The 22068-nt window shown below is 41.4% G+C and overlaps 1 protein-coding gene across 1 annotated transcript in view; it reads left to right on the top strand.

Moving 5' to 3' along the window:
• The window catches only part of NKD1 (NKD inhibitor of WNT signaling pathway 1), a 94560-nt gene that overhangs the window by 2001 nt on the left and 70491 nt on the right, over positions 1 to 22068 (top strand). Inside the window, exon 3 of the mRNA XM_066583958.1 lies at positions 553 to 659. Within this exon, the coding sequence (XP_066440055.1) occupies positions 553 to 659 (107 nt within the window). The remainder of the gene's footprint in view (positions 1 to 552; positions 660 to 22068) is intronic.

Genomic DNA, 22068 nt, shown 5'->3' with positions numbered 1-22068 from the left:
TGATGGACTTGTGTCTGCCTAAGTGTGTTTGATCTGTGACCAGTCCTTGTCTAATCCCTTCATGTGTCAGTGACCCGTAAACTACGCTTTACCAATGCTTAAAGTCAATCTTTGAAATGTTAGCTTCCTGTGATCTAGTCTAATTCCCTGGAATGTCTTAGATCAGTGATATGGTCAAAGTGTTTTTGTCAATTCAAAGACATTTCCAACTTAATTTTTAATAGCTTTGTTTACAATAAGTCTTGATTTGAGGTCTTACTTGATGCCAGAGTGATAGTGTACTCTGGGTCATTTTAAGTGACAACCATCATTCTGTAACGTCGTGGTTTTTGGGGGATCGGTGGTTGTATTATTTTTTTAATTCTATGATTCTCCGTGGTTTATCAAGTGGATGCCAGTAATTGCAGTTTACCAGTAATTGCATGCAGATTGCAATTTAGTTATTATCAAATCAATGTTGGATATTCCAAATTGGATCTGATACTTAAGAATAGTGAGCTGAGTATTCGTGTCTGTCTAAAACTCATAGTTTTTTTGCCATTTTTTTTGTAGGTGACAGTTTTGCAGTAAATGCTTGCTTGGCCCGGAAAGGCATAGAAGACTGGATTGCCAAGCAGAAGTCCTCAAATATTCCCAATCATAAAGCTGGGTTTAAGAGGGTAAGTCATTGACTTGAATATGTACCATATAGTTTGAGGTATAACGTACTCCAAGGTTATTGGTTCATTTCTGTATATCAATAATCCTATTGAAATTACATGTCTGCAACCCAATTCTCTTGATAAGGAATAAGTCATGATGACTGCCTGGTGTTTGACTTTGGAAAAGCGTATTTTTTCATAAGTGCAATCCATGATAAGATATGACGTAGCTCCAAAAAGTTGGTTGATCACTGGTGATTTTGTTTGCTTAATAGCACTAATACAAAATACCCAGCTCAGGTTTATAGTTTAGCAATTTTTACTTTTTTAACATTTCTTATAAGGCCGGTTTTGTAAATGGTAAAGTACGTTGCGCTCAACCTTCTGTTTAGGGGAGTAATCCAAGCAAAGCAGTAATTCTGCCTCTCTGGTTTTACCTCTGTTTCCTCAAGGACCTATTCATTTCTTAAACTTGAAAAATGAAAAGTAATAAACAAAGTAACTTTTTCCACATTTTTAGTCCAAATATAGTCACCGGGCTTCCATTCATTTTGCCAATACTTAATAGCAAATCATTGTCTTGTGTATAAGACGTTTGTAATAATTTGTCTACTACTTCAACTCTGTCCACATTGGCATTATCCTCTTAGGTTCCTGTTTTCTCTGATGTAGTTAGAAGTCTTCTACCCCAATAGAAACCTGACTTACCCAGTTATATATCAAATGGGATCTGTATGGTTCCCACTGAAAAAGGATCTGTCCTACTGGTCAACAGAATGGAGCCTTGGTAGGACTTAAGTTCTTCTGAGTGATGCCCCTTTCCTGGGAAGTGATAATATTTCTCATACGTGTTAGCAATATTTGGAGACTGCCTGCCGCACAAGATGTGGGTTTTGGCATTAGTTCTAAATCTCTGGCATTGTTCCATTTAGCATTAACCCTTTTGCTATCAGACTGGTCTCCGGCAATTTGGAGAGTGTTGCGGCGATTACGTGTGGAAGCAAAAGACTGAAACAGATGTGTATCCGAAAGATTAAATCCTGTTTTACTATTTTGTATCTGTTCTGAGCACAACTATGTGTCACTCTTCTGCGGGAACCTTCGTTTCAACACATAAGCTCCTTCCATTCATCTGTTTGATTAATGACAGCTTTCTAAGCACTTCAGAACATAGATAAAGCAAATACATTTATCTAAGGGCTGAAAAATAGATCAGCCCAACAACAAAAGATTTCACAGAAAGATCATAGAGATGAAGAGCTTTTTGAAATACTTGTTTGCTTTGCCTTCTTATGGAAAAAGAAAAAGGTGTCAGTAGTTGTATGCAGAGATGAGCCTGATTGTTTCACATGGCTTGAGATGAGCACGGAATGCAGCCATATTGTAAGATCGTAGCCATCCGCACACATGTTTTCTTTCTTTACTTCTGAGTGTCTGGCAAAGAAGTCCACACACTATTCCCAGATAACTACCAGGTGCTTATGAAATGATCCAGCTGCTCAGATCCAAATCCAAGGAATTAAGCAATGACTTCACATTTGAAATATCATTTCATTAGTTAGGTACACTCATTGTCAAAAAAAAAAATTAAGCATTTAGAAGGAGTTATTGGAATCAAATGAAACTTTATATGTGTGATTGTAACATTGATATAAGTAAGTTTTTAGAATATCAAAGCAAAAGGATAATTTGTGGAAAGCTGAACACTGTAAGGGAGGCTCCAGAGCCATGTTGGGCCGCCTCTCGCTTGGATGCATGATGTGATACAGATGAGCATGGAGGCTCTAGTACCCTGTTGTACTGCCTCTAGCTTGGATGCATGATGTGATACGAGCGGGCCTGGTGGCATACAGATTCTGTATGGTATCCTGTGGCATGTTGGTCCACATTTGCTGTAACTGAGCCCCCAGATTGCGCAGACTCATAGGCTGTCGAAATTTGCATCCCAAATGGTCCTACACGTTCTATTAGCAATACATTTGGTGACCAGACAGGCAATGGAAGTGTGGCAATGTTGTGGAGGCATTCCGGTGACACCTTTGTGTGTGCAACTGAGAATTATCATGCTGGAAAATGTCTGTTGGAAGCCCTTCCATAAGAGGAACACATTTGGCTACAGGATGCCCTCCAGACCATCTCACCAGTACTGGGGCAGTGGGCTTCCCTGCTGTAAAGGCAGGCTTGAGGCGCTCACCCCTAGGTCTCCAGACACAAACTCGGCTATCATCAGTTCCCAAACTAAACCTGGATTCGTCATTGAAGACAACCCTGTTCCAGTCCCTAGCAGTCCAGTTTAGTCATTCACAACATAACTGCAAATGGAGGGGATGGTGGGTAGGTGTCAAAGGCAACCATTTAACCTCTCACATTCCAATAATGCACTCCCTCTCAAACTCTGGTAATGGGGTGAAATCTTTTCTCTGCATCATAGAGGCATTGAGTGGTCAACAAACTCTACACAAGCAGAAAAAGAGGTCCATTGCACACTAGTAGCCTCTGAGAGCCTTTTTATGGGCCAAGGGTGGAACCACTTTTAGGGCCTCAGGTGGCAAGACTGTTCATTTAATCACACCACAACTCTAATCATTTGCATATCTGCCTGAGATGGAACTGCATGCTGAGTTTTGCAACAAAATGACTACTCCTTCTAATAGTGTATTTTAGGGCTTAGCAATGGTTTTAAAGTTAAGGCTAAGCTTTGTTAGGGTGGCCATACACTTTAGACAACTGTTTGCCGAACGTTCATGCTGCAGGCAGCTATCTCGCTCAACCACCCAATACACAAGCGCGCTGAGTGTGGATGAGTTCCGAATGTAGAAAGGCGCTGCCAGCCTCTTTTGGCAATGGCTTTTCTTCTTCGGGAACAGAAGGATTGGGCAGTTAAAATCCAACTGCCTGATCCTTATTTCCTGCAACATTTGCAGTCAGGAGAGTTGAGACCCCCATATACATTAGATTATTGGTTGGACATGCTAAAATCAGCAGATCTGGCAGATTTCCATCTAATGTGTAGGACTAATCTTAAACCTTACTTCATGTATTAGGGATAATAAACTAACAGGGACTTGAGAGATGCTACAAATGAAGCTGCATACAAACAGGCCAGTACTTGCTGACCACTGTCAATCTGAAACACCTTGGGCCCACCCTCCATCTATATATAATGTGCGCATTTGCTTCATAAACTCTGTTACCATTGTGTACATAGGACATATCATCAAGGCCCAATGGCTAATTTGTGAATTAACTCATAAAAATAGACTATAGTTGCAAGTGGTTGGCTCCAAATGGGATCGACTCCAACTGGACTTTTGAGACTTTTTCAGAATCCAGACCTGTCAAAAACTTTTTTGGCCAGTCAAAAGTTGTTGACTTAGAAGGCACAGAACATATGAGTTCTGCATGACTTCCCCTTTGCATTTCAAGTTCCTTTCCACCTTTTAAAGAGAGTAGTTACCAGTAGGGTAGGTAAGCGGAAAGTTACTGGTGCATATTTCTCAGTGCAATAATGCCAGTTTTCCATCTCCATTGCATTGAAAAAAACTTGAGTTCAGGCTGAACACAATTCTTGCCAACCCTGGCACCTTTTGTCTGGTCCTTGTAAAGTGGCCGAAGAAAGGGCCTTACTTCTAAGCTACTTGCAGTGCAAGGTATTTACAAAAAGCAGCATTTCTTGCATCCTGTAATAAGGAACACCGTGTATGTGGCATTAATATTACACATTGTTGTGCCGCTTAGCAGTGCACAAGTTTAGTAAGTATGTTTTTAAGTGCACATATAGTACCAAATAACGCATCTTAACTTTGGCAGATTTCTTTTTCATTTTATATATAAGAAAATCCCATTTCAAAAAATGAATGAGGTGCAACATCCATACCATGCTCTTAATTTATATGCCGAAAAGGGTATTATAAATCTAGCATGCTTTCACACTACAAAGTCACCATGACCTTACTATATTCATTAAGATGTAGAGCAAAAATAGTGTGGTACCGCGTTAGCCTGAAAAATCTATGTAATCTTAAATACTTTTGTATAAAGATGACAAGAGGGGTTCTTTTTTGAGAGGCGATACTTTTATTGGCTAACCCCCCAAAAATTACATTCGCCAGCTTGTAAGGCTCTTCAAGGCCTTTTTATCGGCGTGGACTAATGATGAGGCCTTAGGTAGCCTAGAAAGTGTGTATGTGTATATATATAATATATATGTGTGTGTGTGTATATGTGTGTATATATATATATATATATCATTACATATGTTCATTAATTAAGATTTATTGTAGTCCGCCGTCCTACAGCATGTGGTTGCGTCATGCCAGATCACCTTTAAAGGTACAGCCTTTACATCTTTATCTCACTCTAGAAAGGTTTGGTTAACGTAAAAAGTATGAATTCCTGGCAATTATCTCATCACTGGCTACCAGTATATCATCTCTTCAACAAGTCCTTTGTTCTTGTAACACTTTTGTCTCTGAACGTGCAGAGCACTTAGACTTTGGAATTTCTGACTGCACAGGGATTATAATGCTTACATTATATTTGCTGCAACTGTTTTTTTTTATGTTTAATAGAAGGAGCGTGTGGACAACTCCTGCAGCAATTCGTCTTTCTTTTGAAGTTCTTGTTCGCAGAATGTTTATAGTTTCTAATAAAGGGATTTATTTTTCTTTTTTGTTTAACAAAGAAAATGATTAATGGTGAAATTGTTCTTCCACATACTTTCATCATTGTAGGAAAGAATGTTCGAAAATCTAGCAAAGAGCTAAAAAATTTTGATGTCAGCATAGTCTTGATGCATTTCTGCTAAGAGCTTAGTTCATAGCATGGTTCAGCACTATATGCAGTGTAAATCAAGCTTGCACTGTCAGCCGTTACTATAGGTTTGACACTACTATTGTCATTTGTTTTAGGCACTGAGTATCTTACGGTTATGGATGTTTTTAAGTCGAAGATGCAAAAATCAGCCCAATATTATCATTAGAAGACATTACAGGGAATATGTACATCATAAAGGGGCGTCCCCTGCTTGTAAGCCAGAACAGAGGGTGAGGGCTACTCATTTGCTGCTATTAGAGATGAGCGAGCATACTCGCTAAGGCAAACTACTTGAGCGAGTAGTGCCTTATGCAAGTACCTGCCCGTTTGTCTCAAAAGATTCGTGTGTCGGCGGGGAGCGGCGGGGGAGAGCAGGGAGGAACGGGGAGGAGATCTCTCTCTCACTCTCTCCCTCCCGCTCCTCCCTGCTCACTCCTGCAACTCATCACTCTCCCCCGCCGACACCCGAATCTTTAGAGACGAGCGGGCAGGTACGCGCATAAGGCACTACTCACTCGAGTAGTTTGCCTTAGCAAGTATGCTCGCTCATCTCTAATTGCTATAATTTAGTTATTGCTCTCAGTAAGAGAAAATAACCTTGCTGAATATGATCCCTTTTAATGTAAAACAATGCTGTTAACAGTGCAAGCTTTCAAGACTACTTGGGTCTCTTCATCAGGCTGGATGTTTTGTTATATCAACCTGATGAAGAAACCTAAGAAAACCTCAAAAGCTTTTGCTGTAATATCATTTCTTTTTGTTAGCTATTAAAAGTTATCATATCAACAAGATTATTTTGTTTGTTACTGGGAACAATAATATTTTGTTCTACTGGCAATATGGTAGTCAATTTGTTTATTTATGCTATGCTTAGAAATGTGTGGCTGGCCATGGCTTGTGCTTCCGGATTGCCAAGACAGAGAGAAACCATAACCATGGCTCATTTTGAAAAAAAGTTGTCTTCAGAGGGAAACCTCTTTAACTTTCGTTTTTGAATATGCCTTGTAGGCCACATATGTCAGTATTTGCTGGATCTGAAAGTTTGCTGTTTCTTGAATCTGCATTGTACAAAGAAGCATAACGGCTGCAGTCCCTGTTGATGCATTGGTTGGTGCTGGATGGATTTGGTGAATTTTTAATGGTGGTCTTGTGGGTTAGTGTTCTTTGAAGATACAGTTGTTATTTTAGAGGAAAGAGTATTAAAGCAGTTGTCAAATGACAGCCACTCTGTCTTTGCATTAGACATCATTGTGGATGATCACTCCTTTCTGAGTACTAGATGTTCCCTGTCCAAGAAGACAAGTAGGCTGAACCCTGAGAATTGTGGCTGTAGACAATTCACCTTCTGCCTTAGTTATAACCTTGGGCTTTAGATTGCGTGATAAATGTTTGAGATATCCACAGTGAAGAGAAAGACCCGGACGTTTTTGGTCATGTTAGCAGTTGGAGTAAGGGAGTATTCCCCCAAGTATTTCTCACTATGCTGTGGGATTCCGTAAGGGGGTTACATCACAGCTGCCCAAAACAGCACTGTGACGGAAATCCCGAACAGGAACAAACGAAACCATTCACTGTTATTAGTGTCCATTTGACAATGTTTCCATTTATTTGTTATATTTAGGGCAACTATGCTATTCTATACCGTAAATATAATGGAAACAAGAGGAAGCATTGTCAAATGGACACCAAAGTGGTGTCTGTTTCCCTTATAACAGTGAATGGTTCCATTTGTTTCTGGTTAGGGGTTCCGTCAGTGTTGTTTTTGGCACCTGTGAGGTAGCCCCCAGACATAATCCCAAAGTGTTTTTCACTACACTCCCTAAATCCTTGTAGTGCTTTATTTATCGGTGACATTAGTTAGCATGGTTTCATGTATAACATTTTTTTGGAGAAATGCCACTGTACTTTATGGTGCAATTTTTTGAACCCAAACCAGAAGTGACACAGAAAATACAGCCAGCTCAGCTTCCTGCTAGGATGCATGCATGTGCCCAGTTTAGCACTGAGAGCATACAGTATGAAGAAGGAAGAGATCGAGGTCCACAGAGTAAATTAATTCAAGTTTGTTTTCAGACTTGCTTAAAATCTATAAAAACAGAATGTTTGCAGTTTATGCATTTCTGGTGCTGCAATTTGTTTGCTCTGTGGATGCTGAATCTCATCCTCCATATAAAATCTGAAGTGGGTCCACTCGGAAGACTTTAGTTCAAAAACCTGCATGAAAAAGTGTAGCTTTTTCTTTTTTCCAAAAAATGTTGTGTCAAACCACCCTAAGGCTGGGTTCACACGGGACGGATTTGCAGCGGAAATTCCGTGCAGAATTTCTGAGCTGCAAATCCGCCAATGGCTCCTAATCCTGGGATTAGCCATCCATGTGGATGAGATTTTACAAAAATCTCATCCATACTGGCCGGCCAATCCGTCACGGCAAAGCCGGGCGCAACCGGTGATGAGGCGCGGAATTGACAGCTGCAGCATGTCAATTCTTTTTTTTTTCTGCTGTGGCCTCACTCCTCTCTATGGGGAAAAAAAGCTGCAACAGAATGCCGGCGGCCAAACCCCGTCAAAACCCGCAGCGAAATACCACGGGTTTTGAAGCTGCGGCTCTCCCTCGGAAATCTCGCGGCTTTTCGGTGCGGCCAAGCTGCTAGATTTCTCCAGTGGGAACCTAGCTTTAGGCCTCCTTCCCACGAGCGTGACGGGGTCCGCCGCGTAATATTACGCAGTGAAGCCCGTCACGGCGCCCCCCAGAGCCCCTATACTTACCTGCGGGAGATCGCTTCCCCGCCCACCGCCGCCGCGTCACCGCCCACCGCCGCCGCGTCACCGGCCGTGTCACGTGACGCGGCCGGCCGCGTCATATGGCGTCATATGACGCGCGGCGGTGGGCGGGAAAGCGTTTTTTCACGCTATCTCCCGCTGGTTACAGCGGGAGATAGCGTGAACGGACGGCTTCCATTGACTGCAATGGAAGCCGTCAGTGCGTACAGCCCGTCCTCACCCGCAGAAAATAGAGCATGCTGCGGGTGAGGACGGGAGAAATCGCGGTGCGTAATTCCGCGGTGGAATTACGCATCGTGAGCATTGTGCTATTTGGTTCAATAGAACCTAATAGCTGCGGGCAACGCAGCGGATTTTCGCCGCGAATTACGCGGCGGAAATCCGTTCGTGGGAAGGAGGCCTTAGGGTTCAAATCCGCAGCGAGATCAGCACCATTTTAGCATTCTGATGAATGCTATGCAAATCCGTATGATGCAGATTTCTCTGCTTATGGATTTCGAAATCCGCAATGTGTAAAAAAAGAATTCTTGTCAATTCTTGGTGCAGTTTCTGCTTGAAATCTACATTGGACAACTGCGCACAAATTTGCCCATAGACTGGGCTTAAATCCACATGCTGATCCACATGAAAATTGGCGCCATCCTCAAAGTTCTACATATATATCACAAATCCACAACTCATAATAATATATTCCTTCTATAAAAAATCAAGCACCTAGGAAGTGTTGTTTTGCTCCAAAACTCGGCATGCAGTTACATCTCAGGCAGATATGCAAATGATTAGTGTTGTTGTGTGATTAGATGAACGGTTTTGTCAGCTGAAGCCCTAAAAGTAATTCCAACCTTCGCCTATAAAAGGCTCTCGGAGGCTCCTTGTGTGCAGTGACCTCTTCTTCCACTTGTGTGGAGCTTGTTGACCACTAGACGCCTTTACTACGCAGAGAAGAGGTTTTGTCCATTTAACAGAGTTTGAGAGGGGGCGCATTGTTGGAAAGCGAGAAGCTAGGTGGTTGTATTGATGAAATTGCCCACCACCTGGACCATTCTGACCAGACTGTTAGGAGGTGTTAGGACCAGTGGATGCATGAGGGCATGCACACATGGCGACTGGGTTCAGGACGCCCTCCACAGACCACGAGTAAAGCGGATTGTCTGATCGTCCAACAAGCACGAGCAGCTCCAACTGTTTCGTTGTTCACCATCGGTTCATGGCACCATCGTTACAGGTGCCTGTGTCTCTATGAACCATTTTCAGGCACTCGGCTGAAGGCATCCATTATGTGTACTGCCTTTAACACCAACCCACAGTTGTCTCTGTTTGCAGTGATGTTATGAATAACAAAACTGTACTGCTATGGAGTTATACCGGGTTGTCTTTAGTGATATATCCAGGTTTAGTTTGGGCACTGACAACGGCCATGTTCATGTCTGGGGACCAAGCGGTTAGCTTCCTGATCCTGCTTTCTCTGTGGAGCGGCATACTGCCCCCGCTGCTGGTGTGATGGTCTGGGTGGCCATCGCATACGACAGTCGGTCACCTCTAGAAGTGGTACGAGGGATGATGACAGCTCAGTTCAGGACATCCTGCAGCCACATGTGTTCCTCTCATGGTGGCTTCCAAGAGATATTTTTCAGCATGATGATGCTCGGCTGTACACAGAAGGGGGTCACAGGAATGTCTCCACAACATTATCACACTTCTGTGGCTGCCCGCTCACGAGATATATTGCTAATAGAACATGTATGGGACCATCTGGGACATTAACTTCGATAGCCTAGAAGTTTGCACGATCTGGAGGCTCAGTTACAGCAAATTTGAATTGATGTGCCACAGGATACCATACAGAACCTGTATACCTCCATGCCCACCCGTATCACATCTTGTATCCAAGCTAGAGGCGACCCAACAAGGTCCTAGAGCCTCCCTTCAAGGGTTCGTTTTTCTGCAATAAATGATCCTTTTGCTCTGATATTGTAATCACTTACTTATAATAACATTACAATCGCATATAGAAAGTTTCATTCACTTCCGACAACTCCTAGGTGATTCCGACAACTCCTTCTGGGTGCCTGATCTTTTTTGACTTGTGCCAGTTTTTTGCATTTCTTTTTTCACATTTTTTTTTTACCTATAGAAAAGCCAATGGGAAAACGGGAAAATTTTGAAAAAGCACAGGGAACCCAAAAAAGCAGCAAAAGTGACAAAAACACCTCTAAATAAAGTTACGTTTTTAGGACATTTCATATTTTACTATTGACATACAACAAAAGTCTGGGTACAGCTTTTTTTTTCTTTACCAGAAACTGCACACATGCATCAAAAGTTCAAAACTAAAAAAGACTGTGCATTACCAGTCCAATAGGGTATTAAAGAGTTAACTTTAGCATTATGAACACTAAGAATGTTTGCTAGTTGGCAAGAGCTAACAGGATGTTAATTTAAAAGTCAGTTTAATTAGAATTCATGGTAAGTATTAAAAGAAATGTCAACAATCTATGCAATTAGTGTATGCAACTGCTTATCTTTGTATAGAAGTCTTGCACCTTTATTGTTTCTTGAACTTTTCTTAACTTTCATTGGAATTCTTAATCTATAGAAATATGTACCACAAATATTTTAAGAGTATAAATAATTTAGCATAATTTTGAGCTACCATCTAGTACAATCCTAAATCTAGAAGATCAAAGGCAGAAAGGATTAATGTTCCTTATAGGACTTGAGTAATATTTCCTTCTCTTCTTATATTTTCTGTGGTGCCATGAAAAGCTTTAGTGACACAATAAATATTTAGTGTTTATTAACAAAGCTCTTTTCTGGCCCCTATGCTTTAAAACTGGCCATGATCTGCCCAGATATAGGTGTGGCAGTTGCATTATAATCTCTCTTTTCTAACTCCTCTTCCTCATTGCTTTAGTTGCTAGAAGTTTCTGAACATTTTATATTTGCTACATGTGGCAAACTTGTACACATTCACGTCAGCAAATCTGAAGAGGCAGCGCCCCTGTGTAGAGCACTGGGACATGCAAGAGAAGAAGCTTGAGTAGCTCCATCAACATGGATCTAATGTAGATTGTGAGCATTACTTAAAGTGACTGTCTATCTGGTTTCGGGACAAAGTTCTGGCAGGACTAGAGATGCAGGAGGTGTATTACCTGCACTTGCTCTTATCTGCCATCTTTCTGATCTGCTGATTCGAGTCCCATTTTGGGCGTCCAGGGTGGCCGATACAATCTTCTGATTACCTAACGCACTATACCAGTTCTCTGATTGGCTAGAGCTGCTCACGTGGTCAGTACTGGCTAATCAGAGAGCAGTACACACTGTGCACTAGTTAGAAAAATGCTACGGCCATCTTGGATGGCTGAAAACAGGGTCTGGAACCAATGGATTGAAGGGGCAGCAAAGAACAACAGCTGCAGGTACTATACCCCCCTTCAGTCTCCAGACAGAATTTTTTGTCTTGAAGCTGGAGGGGTCACTTTAAGGTACCCATAAGACTTCAATACCAGTCAGCTATACACTGATTTGGCCTACAGCTATTTATCCCGACTCCCTCATACACATGAATGCTCAGTTCACTGTTCATTCATGAGCTTTCAATAGTTAAAGGGAGGTAAGCCACCACTAAATAGCTCTGGCAGCAGCTCATGTCCAGGTGAACAATGGGATTAGGCATTAAAATTCAATATGCCCATCCTTCTTTCTTCTGACATCATCTGTCAGCATCAGATTTCTATGGTGCTTGGTGTATGGATCAGAAGCCCCGTAGTCAGATCACTTGTCCGTATTACGGATGCATAAATGCAGCTAGAATACATTTGTGCGCCCCAAGTGTCCTCCTGTCAAGTGAGGAGTCCCAGTTAACACCACTCCAAACCCAGAAGAAGCTGGTAGTGGTCATGAGTGCAGTGAACAGCATGTGACTACTAACCGCTTCTTCAGGGTTCCTAGCAGCTGCAAATGGACTCCTGCACTGGACAAGGGGACACTTATGGAGGCGAGTATGACCTATTTCTTTATTTTAATAGCATTCCCATGGCTTACACAAAATGGCATGATTGGCCAGATTCAGCCAGTCATGCCATACATTTGCAATTTCACCCATGAACACCAGACAGGTAAATTAAAGTCACTGGGCACTCCTACTGATGTCATCCTCAGAGTGCCCCATCAGTCTTAATCAAATCTCTGCCACAAATTAATATGCTGTAACAGTAACCAAAATCTCAGTTATATCTTATGTTAGCTTGTATTTGAATTTAAAGTGGTGTAAATGAATGTAAAAATGAAGAATCCTCTTAAAGAGGATGAGTCACCAAGACTGACCTCTTTCACAGCACCTATTCAGTGATCTATTTACAGTATCCAAGTATTACCAAAATCAGAGCACCATGCAAAAATAGACATACTGAAGTATCCCACTGGATATCACACAATACTAAAAAGTCGATAGAAGATTGAAAATTCCCTTAAAATTCTACTTTAGTGTCTTCTACTAATGAGCTATATTACTTTTCAGTACTTAAGACTTTGCCTAGGCCACCTGGCAGCGAAGTGGTTAAACCTGTCAATGTTATTTGCCTACTAATTCTTGGTGGGAATACCCCTTTAAAGGGACTAAATGCTCTTGTGACATAATGAAGGGATTAGCTGCGCTGCCAGCAATGTAACAAAGCCGGATTCCAAGGAATTATCTCTGAGCGATACCAGTTGCTTCCATAAGCTGGGTTCAGCCCTATGTACAGAGTTTGGGACACTAAGCCCCCCTCCCCATTAATTCATTATTTTGGGATCTGACACACAGCAGATGCATTGGCTGACAATTTGTTAGCAAACCATCTGGATTTCCAGCCGCTAAAATTAAAATGGATGTCCAGCTGCCTCAGTGTGGGCTTCACGTAAGCTTTAATAGTGTAAGCTTCAAATAGTACAGCGGCTTGTTCATACCGTGTTTCCCCGATAGTAAGACACCCCCAATTGTAAGACGTATCGGGGGTTTCAGGGGGGTCGGCCAATGTAAGCCGTACCCCGAAAGTAAGACATATGTCTTACTTTCGGGGAAACACGGGGGTATTGCCGCCTCCCTCTGATCTTAACCCCTTCCCGCTCCAGGACGTACCATTACGTCCTGGGAGCCTGGTACTTCTCGCAACAGGACGTACCGGTACGTCCTGGAGATAGCGCGGGATCACATAAGATCCCGTGCTATCCCGCAGCGGGAGCCGGCTGTCACTCACAGCCGGCGTCCCGCTGCAACAGCGGGGGGGCATCAGAGATGCGCCGCCCCGCTGTTAACCCCTTCCCTGCCGCGATCTAAGTAGATCGCGGCAGTGAAAGAGTTCACAGAGGAATCGCGATCCTTCTGTGTCTCCGGCCGGCTTTCGCGATGTCATCGCGAGAGCCCGGCCTGTCGCCATGGCAACAGGACGCCAGACACTGGCGTCCTGTATTGCCTGTGCCTATAATCGCTGTATAGGCGATAAGGCATGGGAGAGCAGTAGCTCTGCCATGCCTTATCACAGCGATCATAGGCATACTGCTGCAAGTCCCTCAGAGGGACTCAAATAGTGTAAAAAAAAAAAAAAAGAAAAATGTAAAAAAAAATTTATTTTTTCCAATATAAGACATACCCCGAAAGTAAGACATAATGGGGCTTTTGGGGATAAAAAGAAAGTAAGACACTGTCTTACTTTCGGGGAAACACGGTAGGTGCGGGTCTGCCTGGTACTGCAGCACTTCTTCTTCTTCTAGAATCGGACCTCCACTGATCACACAATGAGGGTCTACCCTAATGATGGGCTATCTATGTATACATTATGGCCAGAAGAAGAGGGCATATTGCCAGATTAATTGCAGATATGTCTCCACTCCATACGTCTGAGAGGAGTTGCATCGGCAGCATGTGCAAGGTTCTGCAAGCCCTATTCAGAAAAATGGGATTTTCGCAAAAATCTCTGATATATAATATGTGTGTATGCAAAAGATATTTCCATGATTAGAAAAAGGGTGCACGCTGGGGCGTAACTTGTGGCTGGTTTGCCCCAATGCAAAATCTGTAAATGGGTCCCCCCAACTTTAATGCTTCATTTATAGTACTGGTATCCTCATATGAGGAAGAGAGACCCACTTAAGATCCAGGGACCAGGTGCAATTGCACCCTTTGCACATACTATAGTTACCTTCTTGGGTGCAAGACACCCTGAACATCAGTGTTGCTGCTTTAGGGAGTTGGAGGGTGGGGGGGAAGAGGACCCACTTTACTAATTCCAGTCAAACCCCTTTAACTCCTTCAGTTGCAGGTTTAGGTAGTCGTCAGTACATTTCAACACTGATTTTTAGGAGATTTTCTGGGCGTGCCACTAAAGGGGTTAAAGGAACACTAAATCGAGAAATGAATGATAAAAATAAACAAGAGATAATCTTCCCCTCACTGTCAGTTTGCAAAGTTTTCTGCATATTCTGGAAGCAATCATTCCTGTAGAAATCCTGATCCATTTTAGCAAGGAAATGACTGAGGAGATTGGCCTAGTCAAGTGGGAGGGTCTTAACATTCTACTACACACAGAGCAAAGGGGAGGCTGTAGCCACTTGTCTTAAACATCCGAAAGGGAGAGAGGGAAGAGAGGCATTGCTGGGCTCCTGGGACACACAGAGAAGATTTCTTTATATATTTCTAAATTTTAACGGGGTTGTCCAGAATTTTACTAGTGATGTCCAATCCTCATAAGCCATCGGCTCCCATTGAATTCAGTGGGAGCTGTGCCTGCAGTAGCAACTCAGGCCACTGCAATACAGATAGCCCTATCTGCTTTCAGCATTGTCCACGCAGACAGCATGGCCAACAGTCAGATGATTGGCAGGTAGACCCCACTGACCAACTATTGATGACCTTTCCTCCAATTGTAGTGAGACAAAATTGGATCGCAGTAAGGGAGGAATTACTGGGAAATTGTTTTATGTTTTGGGAATTGTTTTATGTTTTGGGAATTGTTTTATGTTCAGTATACCTTTCAGGCTATGCTGCAGATTCATTGGTTGGGAGTTTGGGCCACTCTGCATCACTACATCAATTGTAATAAAACTTAATAAAAAAATACGTTATGTGCAAATTTAAGAATAATTGAATGATTTTCCCTTCCAAAATTGTTTTTAGTTAATAGTAAAATTGTTAGTATGATAAAACCGGTGGTAAAACACCAGCAAATGCTTTAGAAATAATCAATAAAATTTTTTTCCTTAATTTTTCTTAAAACTTTCCTTTTCACTTATCTGTATTGTCACAAGATGAATGAGAGGAAAGATGTATTTTTAAGGGTTCATACGTAGCAGTAAAGGGGTTAATGCTGCAGCTGAAACACATAAACAGACTGGGAAGGAAGTAGCTGAATAAATACAGACTCCCAGGGTGCTTTGAGGTAGTAGCCAATAAAGACTTGGAGGAGGACTAAAGTGTGTAGGACAATCAGTCGTCTCTTTTAGACTCGGCCTTTCATGTAAGGCTGTTAGCAGTTTTTGAGGGGTCGGGACTTCACCTCTGTGGTCTCCTTCATGTTAAAAAAAATAACATCAGCAGCTCCTGGTGAAGCCTTTGCACTGTAAAAATAAATAAGAGCACCGTTTTGTTTGCTTTTTTGTAAGGACATGTCTGTCTTACTATGTCCTCTTCTTATGTTCCACTTTTGAACATTTTTGGGATAAATCAAGACTGAGAATAACAATGCTACTCTTTGGGATTAATGAAAGGAAAGACTTTTGACATACGACATACTATAAAAGTGGTTTGTGATGTTGGTTTTAGTTTTGGTTTTACTTGAAGCTCTATATTAACATTGACTATAGACTCAGCTCATGTCTTTAGTGTTGTGTGAAAAACCAATTCTGCTATCTGGAAACGGTCAACAATTTTCTGTAGACAGATGTGCCTACTTGTTGCCTTGTTAAAGATGGTCTATCAGTCTTATTGGTTTATTCATTGCTAACTGGTGACTAACTTCTCAAACAACGTGTTCTAATGAGATTGCCAATGTGACAACTAGCATAATTGCAAATCACTTTACCTAAAATGACATCTTTGTGCTGAAAAATCACTCTAAAATGCTAACCATTAACCGTCTCTCGTCATTTGTTGTCCACTGCCTGTTGTGAAGTGATGCTCCTCTCTAGTAAATGACGAGGCAACAAATAGGAAGTTGAGCAGGATGTTGACTCATGCTGTCCATAGAATTCCATGGTGAGGAGATGGGGAAGTGAGCTGCATGATGGAGAGAAAGATTCACAAATATGTTCTTGCAGTTAATAGAAAGTGAATTTTTAGCATGTTACAGCTACTGGAATCACATCTCCACTGCTCAGTACTTCTCCAGTTTCCTCCATGATGCTGGTATTAGAAAAGTGGAGAATGGGGTGCAAAAGGCCCACATTTTGATGCAAATATAGTGTGTTATTCATCACTGGACTAGCGTAAACCCCATCATGAATTCCTTCCCTCCCCCCACCATGCTCCATATTTAGCACATCGCCAGTTTATAGAAAATTGGACTCTGAGTATCGAGTTAAGCCCCCTCTACTAATTTTAGCCCATATAATATCACACCACCCAGACAATATTGCTATATACAGCTCACACACCACTATATAGTTCCCAACATACAGAATCCTATTAGTACTGCCTTAGAGTTCCCCCATAGCATATATCTATATTACCCCCCAAATGCACACCATTCACAACCTGATTGGTTGTTTGGATTTACTCATTCCCGGTGATTGGTTATTTGGGTTGGCTGATTCCCGGTGATTGGTTATTTGCTTTGGCTGCTTTATGGTGATTGGTTGTTTATGTTGGCTCCTGTAGAAGTGGGGAGTAATAGGCTAATATGCTCCTCCATAATACTGCCATATATTTTCCATACTATACTGTTCACAAATACTACCCCCATACACTGTAAAAATAGTACTAGGTAGTTTGCGCTTATTCATAGGGCTTCTATCCTAGAAAACTGTGGCCCTGGGTAATTGTTCAGTTTGCCATGTACTTTCAAATAAAGTTGGGACTGCCGGATGCCCATGTATGCCAACCAAACATATGAGGCTTAAGTTTTACTGATTTAAATAGAAGGTGCCCCAAGGGTAACTTTACATTTGTGGGTATAGATTCAACCTGATTAAAAACGCACCAAAACCACGCAAAAATTACATATAAAGTACAGCATAATTAGCATGTATGAATACAGTCTAGTATAGGCAGTCATCTCATCCCAGCTACCCGACCTCCACTAATGCTACTGTCTTGATTGACCTGATATTATCATAAAACTATATACAGTACTTTAGAATATTAGTGGTTTTGCTTAGGTCTGTGGATACTTATGTGCCTACTTGTAGTAGATAGCAGATTTGTTGCAATCCGTTCCATGCATCTGAATGGGGTTTGTAAAATCCATATGCATGCTACAGCATCAACTCCATTCACATGAACTAATTTCTGGCACTAAAAATGCTGCAACAGATCTACCGTGTGACCATACACCCATGGGCATCTAGATTAGGCATCCAAGCTTGAATAAGGAAGTTATTAGCGCACCTCCAAAACACGTTGCATTTTACACATGAGCGCAAGGGTTTTATTACCTGTTTTTTTACAGAGGGATGAATGACTGTGATAGGGGAATAGTGGAGGAGATCAGGAGGGCAGAGGGTAAAGAAAGTTACAGAGGGCCATAATTCATTCCAGGTAGTCAGTACTGGGAACTCCCCCAGCCAGAAACTTGATTGTAGGAGAGCCTGCAAAGCAAGAATGAGGCCTTCTAAATGCATGAGAAGGAAAACTCAACATAAAAACAGATATGTATCATTTTTTTTCTGCAAGCACTTACTTAGATATTTGTACGTTGATTTTTTTCATGCACAAAGTATGAGTGAGTGTCACGCTGCTCTCTGCAGATGCTCAGGTCAGGTCCCGCTGCGAGAATTCTCACAGCCGGATCCGACCCGGCCGTCTGCAGGCGGCCTAAGGGTGAATGCCCACGGACAGAATCACTACGCGTTTCCCACTGTGGAAAAACGTGCGTGAATTGCACAGCTGTTAGGTTCTATCAAACCTAATAGCTTTCTGCCTGCCAATGCTCACATGCAGAATTCTACCGCGGATTTCTGCAGCGGGAAAAAAATTGCGTCATGTTCTATTTTCATCGGATTTACACCACAGGAGGTCTCCATTAATATAGCATTAATGGAGACTGCGGAAATCCACGATTACTCGCAGGCACTTTTTTGTTTTTAATCGCGGTACTCCCGCGGCATAATTCCGCAGGCGTATCTTGCGTTGCTTGTGGGAATGAGCCCTATGGGTTATATATTTTTATTGGCTTTTCATAAAAACTGCCTAGATGTATTTGTCTACTTTTATGTGTGTTATAACAAAGGCTGGTGTAAAAGTTGAAATATCAGTTAATGGGGTTGTCTGGTATATTAATTATTGGTGGCAGTGGGGGTTATAATATAAAAGAATAAAAATAATGTACTCCCCTCACACATTGCCTTCTGTTCCAGCGCTGCTGCTCCTGTCCCCGTAGCAGGGCTGTGTCTATATTGGCTGGGGTCAATTGGTGACATGCCTGTTTATTCTCGTGCCATTGTAGCCAATATCCTGTTCCAAAATGGAACATCATCAGTGACTTCCCATAGACGGTCATGGACCTATTAACTACAAGCCGATGTGACCTCCATGCAGGCTATCACTGCGACTAGAAGAAAGGGTGACGTCACCTTTCGCCACAGTGCCAAAGGAGCGCTTGTATGGCCCATGGATGGATTTAAAAAAACAATGTTTGGTCTGGTTTAAATTATACAATTTTTTTTTAAAAAAAGGAAAACCCCTTTAAGGTTGTTCTGTGAATCCATATGGTAATCAGACTGCATTTTTAGATCTTTTAGAAATTGGTTCTCAGTAACTTGTTTATCCAAGAAAAAGTTATATTTCCTAAATATGGTTTTCATATGGTTTTCATCTCTTTATGTCTCATTAAATACAATGGCCTGTGTTACAGATGGGACTGTTTCTAATATACATGATGTATCTCTTATTGCCCCAGATTAGTCCAAGATTCTTTTTTTATGATACCTGCAAAACTGAAGTCCTTAAACTGTTATGCATTGGCTTCATGAAACAACCCCTTTTTATATGTCATAGAACAAGTGTCCGTCATAGCCCCTCACTATGAGTAAGACAGTCTGTAAAAACCTCTCTATAGGTTAGTAGCATAATTATAATGGGTGCAGAAGATGTGGTCGCACCCAAGCCCAGGAGTCTTAGGGGGCCCATAAGGTCTCTCTTCTATATATAAGCAGAACTGTACTGTGGATGAAGCATTATAGTCGGGGACCCAGTTGCTGATTTTGCTTTGAGGCCCAGCAGCTTTAAGTTATGTCTGTGGTGTAGTGCTACATTTCTGTCCAGCCATGGCTTTCACCAGCAATAGCAACTTACCACCAGGGGTTAGAGAAGCCGGCTTTGACCGTTAGCAAAAAGTATATATGTATGTTATGGAGCAATATCACCCTAACCACTTCAGGACTGGCCATAATTATCCAGGGTTTCCTTATCTATCTCTGCAAGGAGATTTTAAAACGCCTTTTCAGAGAATCCCCGTAGAATTCCCACACTGTGCAGGAGCTCTGTTATCTTAGTGTCTGATGACAGCTTAGATTACAGGGTTTAAGTCCCATTTACATGCAAAGATGATCACTCAAAATTTGTTCAAAAGATAGCTTGAATGACAGTTTGAGTGACCATTTTGCCTAAGGTACTAATGGGCACTAATGCCCATTAGTAGCTTACTCGCTTAATTTTCGTGCAAATCAGCCTCCCTTCCATGTATGCAGATAACAGCAGGTGGTCTGTTACCTGCATACAGTTCTATTGTTCTCCCGCAGGGCAGCAGCTGAAAACAATGTTATCAGCGTTCCAGTGAAGAATCACAGCATGCAGTCTCTGCTATCAGCTGGCTGTCCGAAAGATGGTTTTTATGCTGAACTAAAAATCATTGTTCGCCTGAAAGCAAATGATGGTAGCATTTACATGCAACGATTATTACTCAAAAGACATTGTGTGAGCAAATTTTGAGCGATAATCGTTGTGTGTAAAGGGGGCTTTAGCCTAAAGAACCATCAGTTTGTTCTTCAGGCATGTGATAGATATGAAAAAATTGAGTTTGGAAAAATTCTTCCAAATTTAAAAAAAATGCTGTTATATCTATAAACTTTGTAACGTCCAAAAAAATAAAAAATTAAGTTAAAAAATTATGCCAACAGAACGAGTACATATGGTAGATGTTATTTATTAACTATTTGTATTACAAGTAGAAAATGTCATATTTTAAAAAAATGTTTATTTTTTTCCAAATTCTCTCAACATTTTTGGATTTTTTTTCTAAATGAACACAAAACACATCAACCAAAATTTACCAGGGATATTAAGTAAAATGTGTCACAAAAACAATCTCAGAATTACTTGAATAAGTAATAATAAAGTTCTAACCACATAAAGTACCATAAAGTAACCACGTAATCTTGTTGATATGATACCTTTTAATGGCTAACAAAAATACATGATGTTATAGCGAGCTTCCAAACCAACGCAGGATTCTTCTTAAGGCTTAAAATGAAGAGATCCGAAGATGCATGAATATTTATACACACTTATGACACACATACTTATGACAATCACATCCATGTCTGTGCCTTGTCATAAGTATGTGTGTCATAAGTGTGTATAAATATGCATGCCTCTTCGGATCTATTCCATTTTTTCCTGAAGAAGAACACTTAAGAGGTTCGGTAGCTCGCATTAACCTCATGTATTCTTGTTAGCCATTAAAAGGTATCATCATATCTACAAGATTACTTGGTTTCTCTTGCTGGGAACAATCACATTTTGCTCTACTGGCTAACACCGTACCAAACCTTTATTAACCACATAAAGTAAAACATGCCAGGTTTGAAAAATTGGGCATTGGTCACATAGACCAAAATTGGCTATGGGAGGGGAGGGGTGTGTGCTAGTGGTTAATATTGCTAATGGTGAATAATGTGTGTTAATTATGAAATTGTACTGCATCAGTAACTAAAGGCCCCAATAGAGGAAAGTGTCTAAATCCACCAATCTCAGAAAGACAGGACAACTATTGTATTAGTATGGAGTCCTCTCGATACTCTCCAATAGATGATGTTGGGTGACAGACGGATGGGACGCACTTAGCTTCAATGCCCAATCCTTTTGTTCTCCCTTGAGGTAGACCACCTCCAGAGCAGTCTGGCAGCAGCTTACACATCTCTGCCCATTGAAAAAACATGAACGCTTGGCTAACCGAGCATTGGTATGTAAGGGGAATTCAGGAGAACTAGCTGATCGACAGCTATTGGGGGTGTATGAGTACATTTTACTCATCTGTATTTAGTTAATGTTGTACTTTCTATTTGTTTTACGTCCCAGAAGCATCCTCATGCTTGAACTTCTTACCGCTCATCCACCTAGATCTGACTGGTCTAATATGCCAACAGAAACGCAAAGCAAAGTCTTTGACTATAGATAACTCTACTAAAATGGGAGAGAAATGTTTCAGTCATTCACATATTTAGTAATAGTCTATAGCCTCATGGCTCTCTAAGTTTTAAGTGGTACGAATGCATATAGAAGTCTACTTCTCAAAACTCTGCATCCATATGCCTCCAATTTTAGATGGAGGTATACAGTTTTCTTCATCTTTTGGACTCGAGCTGTTTTAAGAAAAAATGCTATAAAACCTGGTTTTCATGATGCAGTAATTGTGTGGCT

Source organism: Eleutherodactylus coqui, chromosome 11, assembly GCF_035609145.1.
Source record: "Eleutherodactylus coqui strain aEleCoq1 chromosome 11, aEleCoq1.hap1, whole genome shotgun sequence".
NCBI classification, from domain to species: domain Eukaryota; kingdom Metazoa; phylum Chordata; class Amphibia; order Anura; family Eleutherodactylidae; genus Eleutherodactylus; species Eleutherodactylus coqui.
This window is presented reverse-complemented; position numbering and strand designations above follow the sequence as displayed.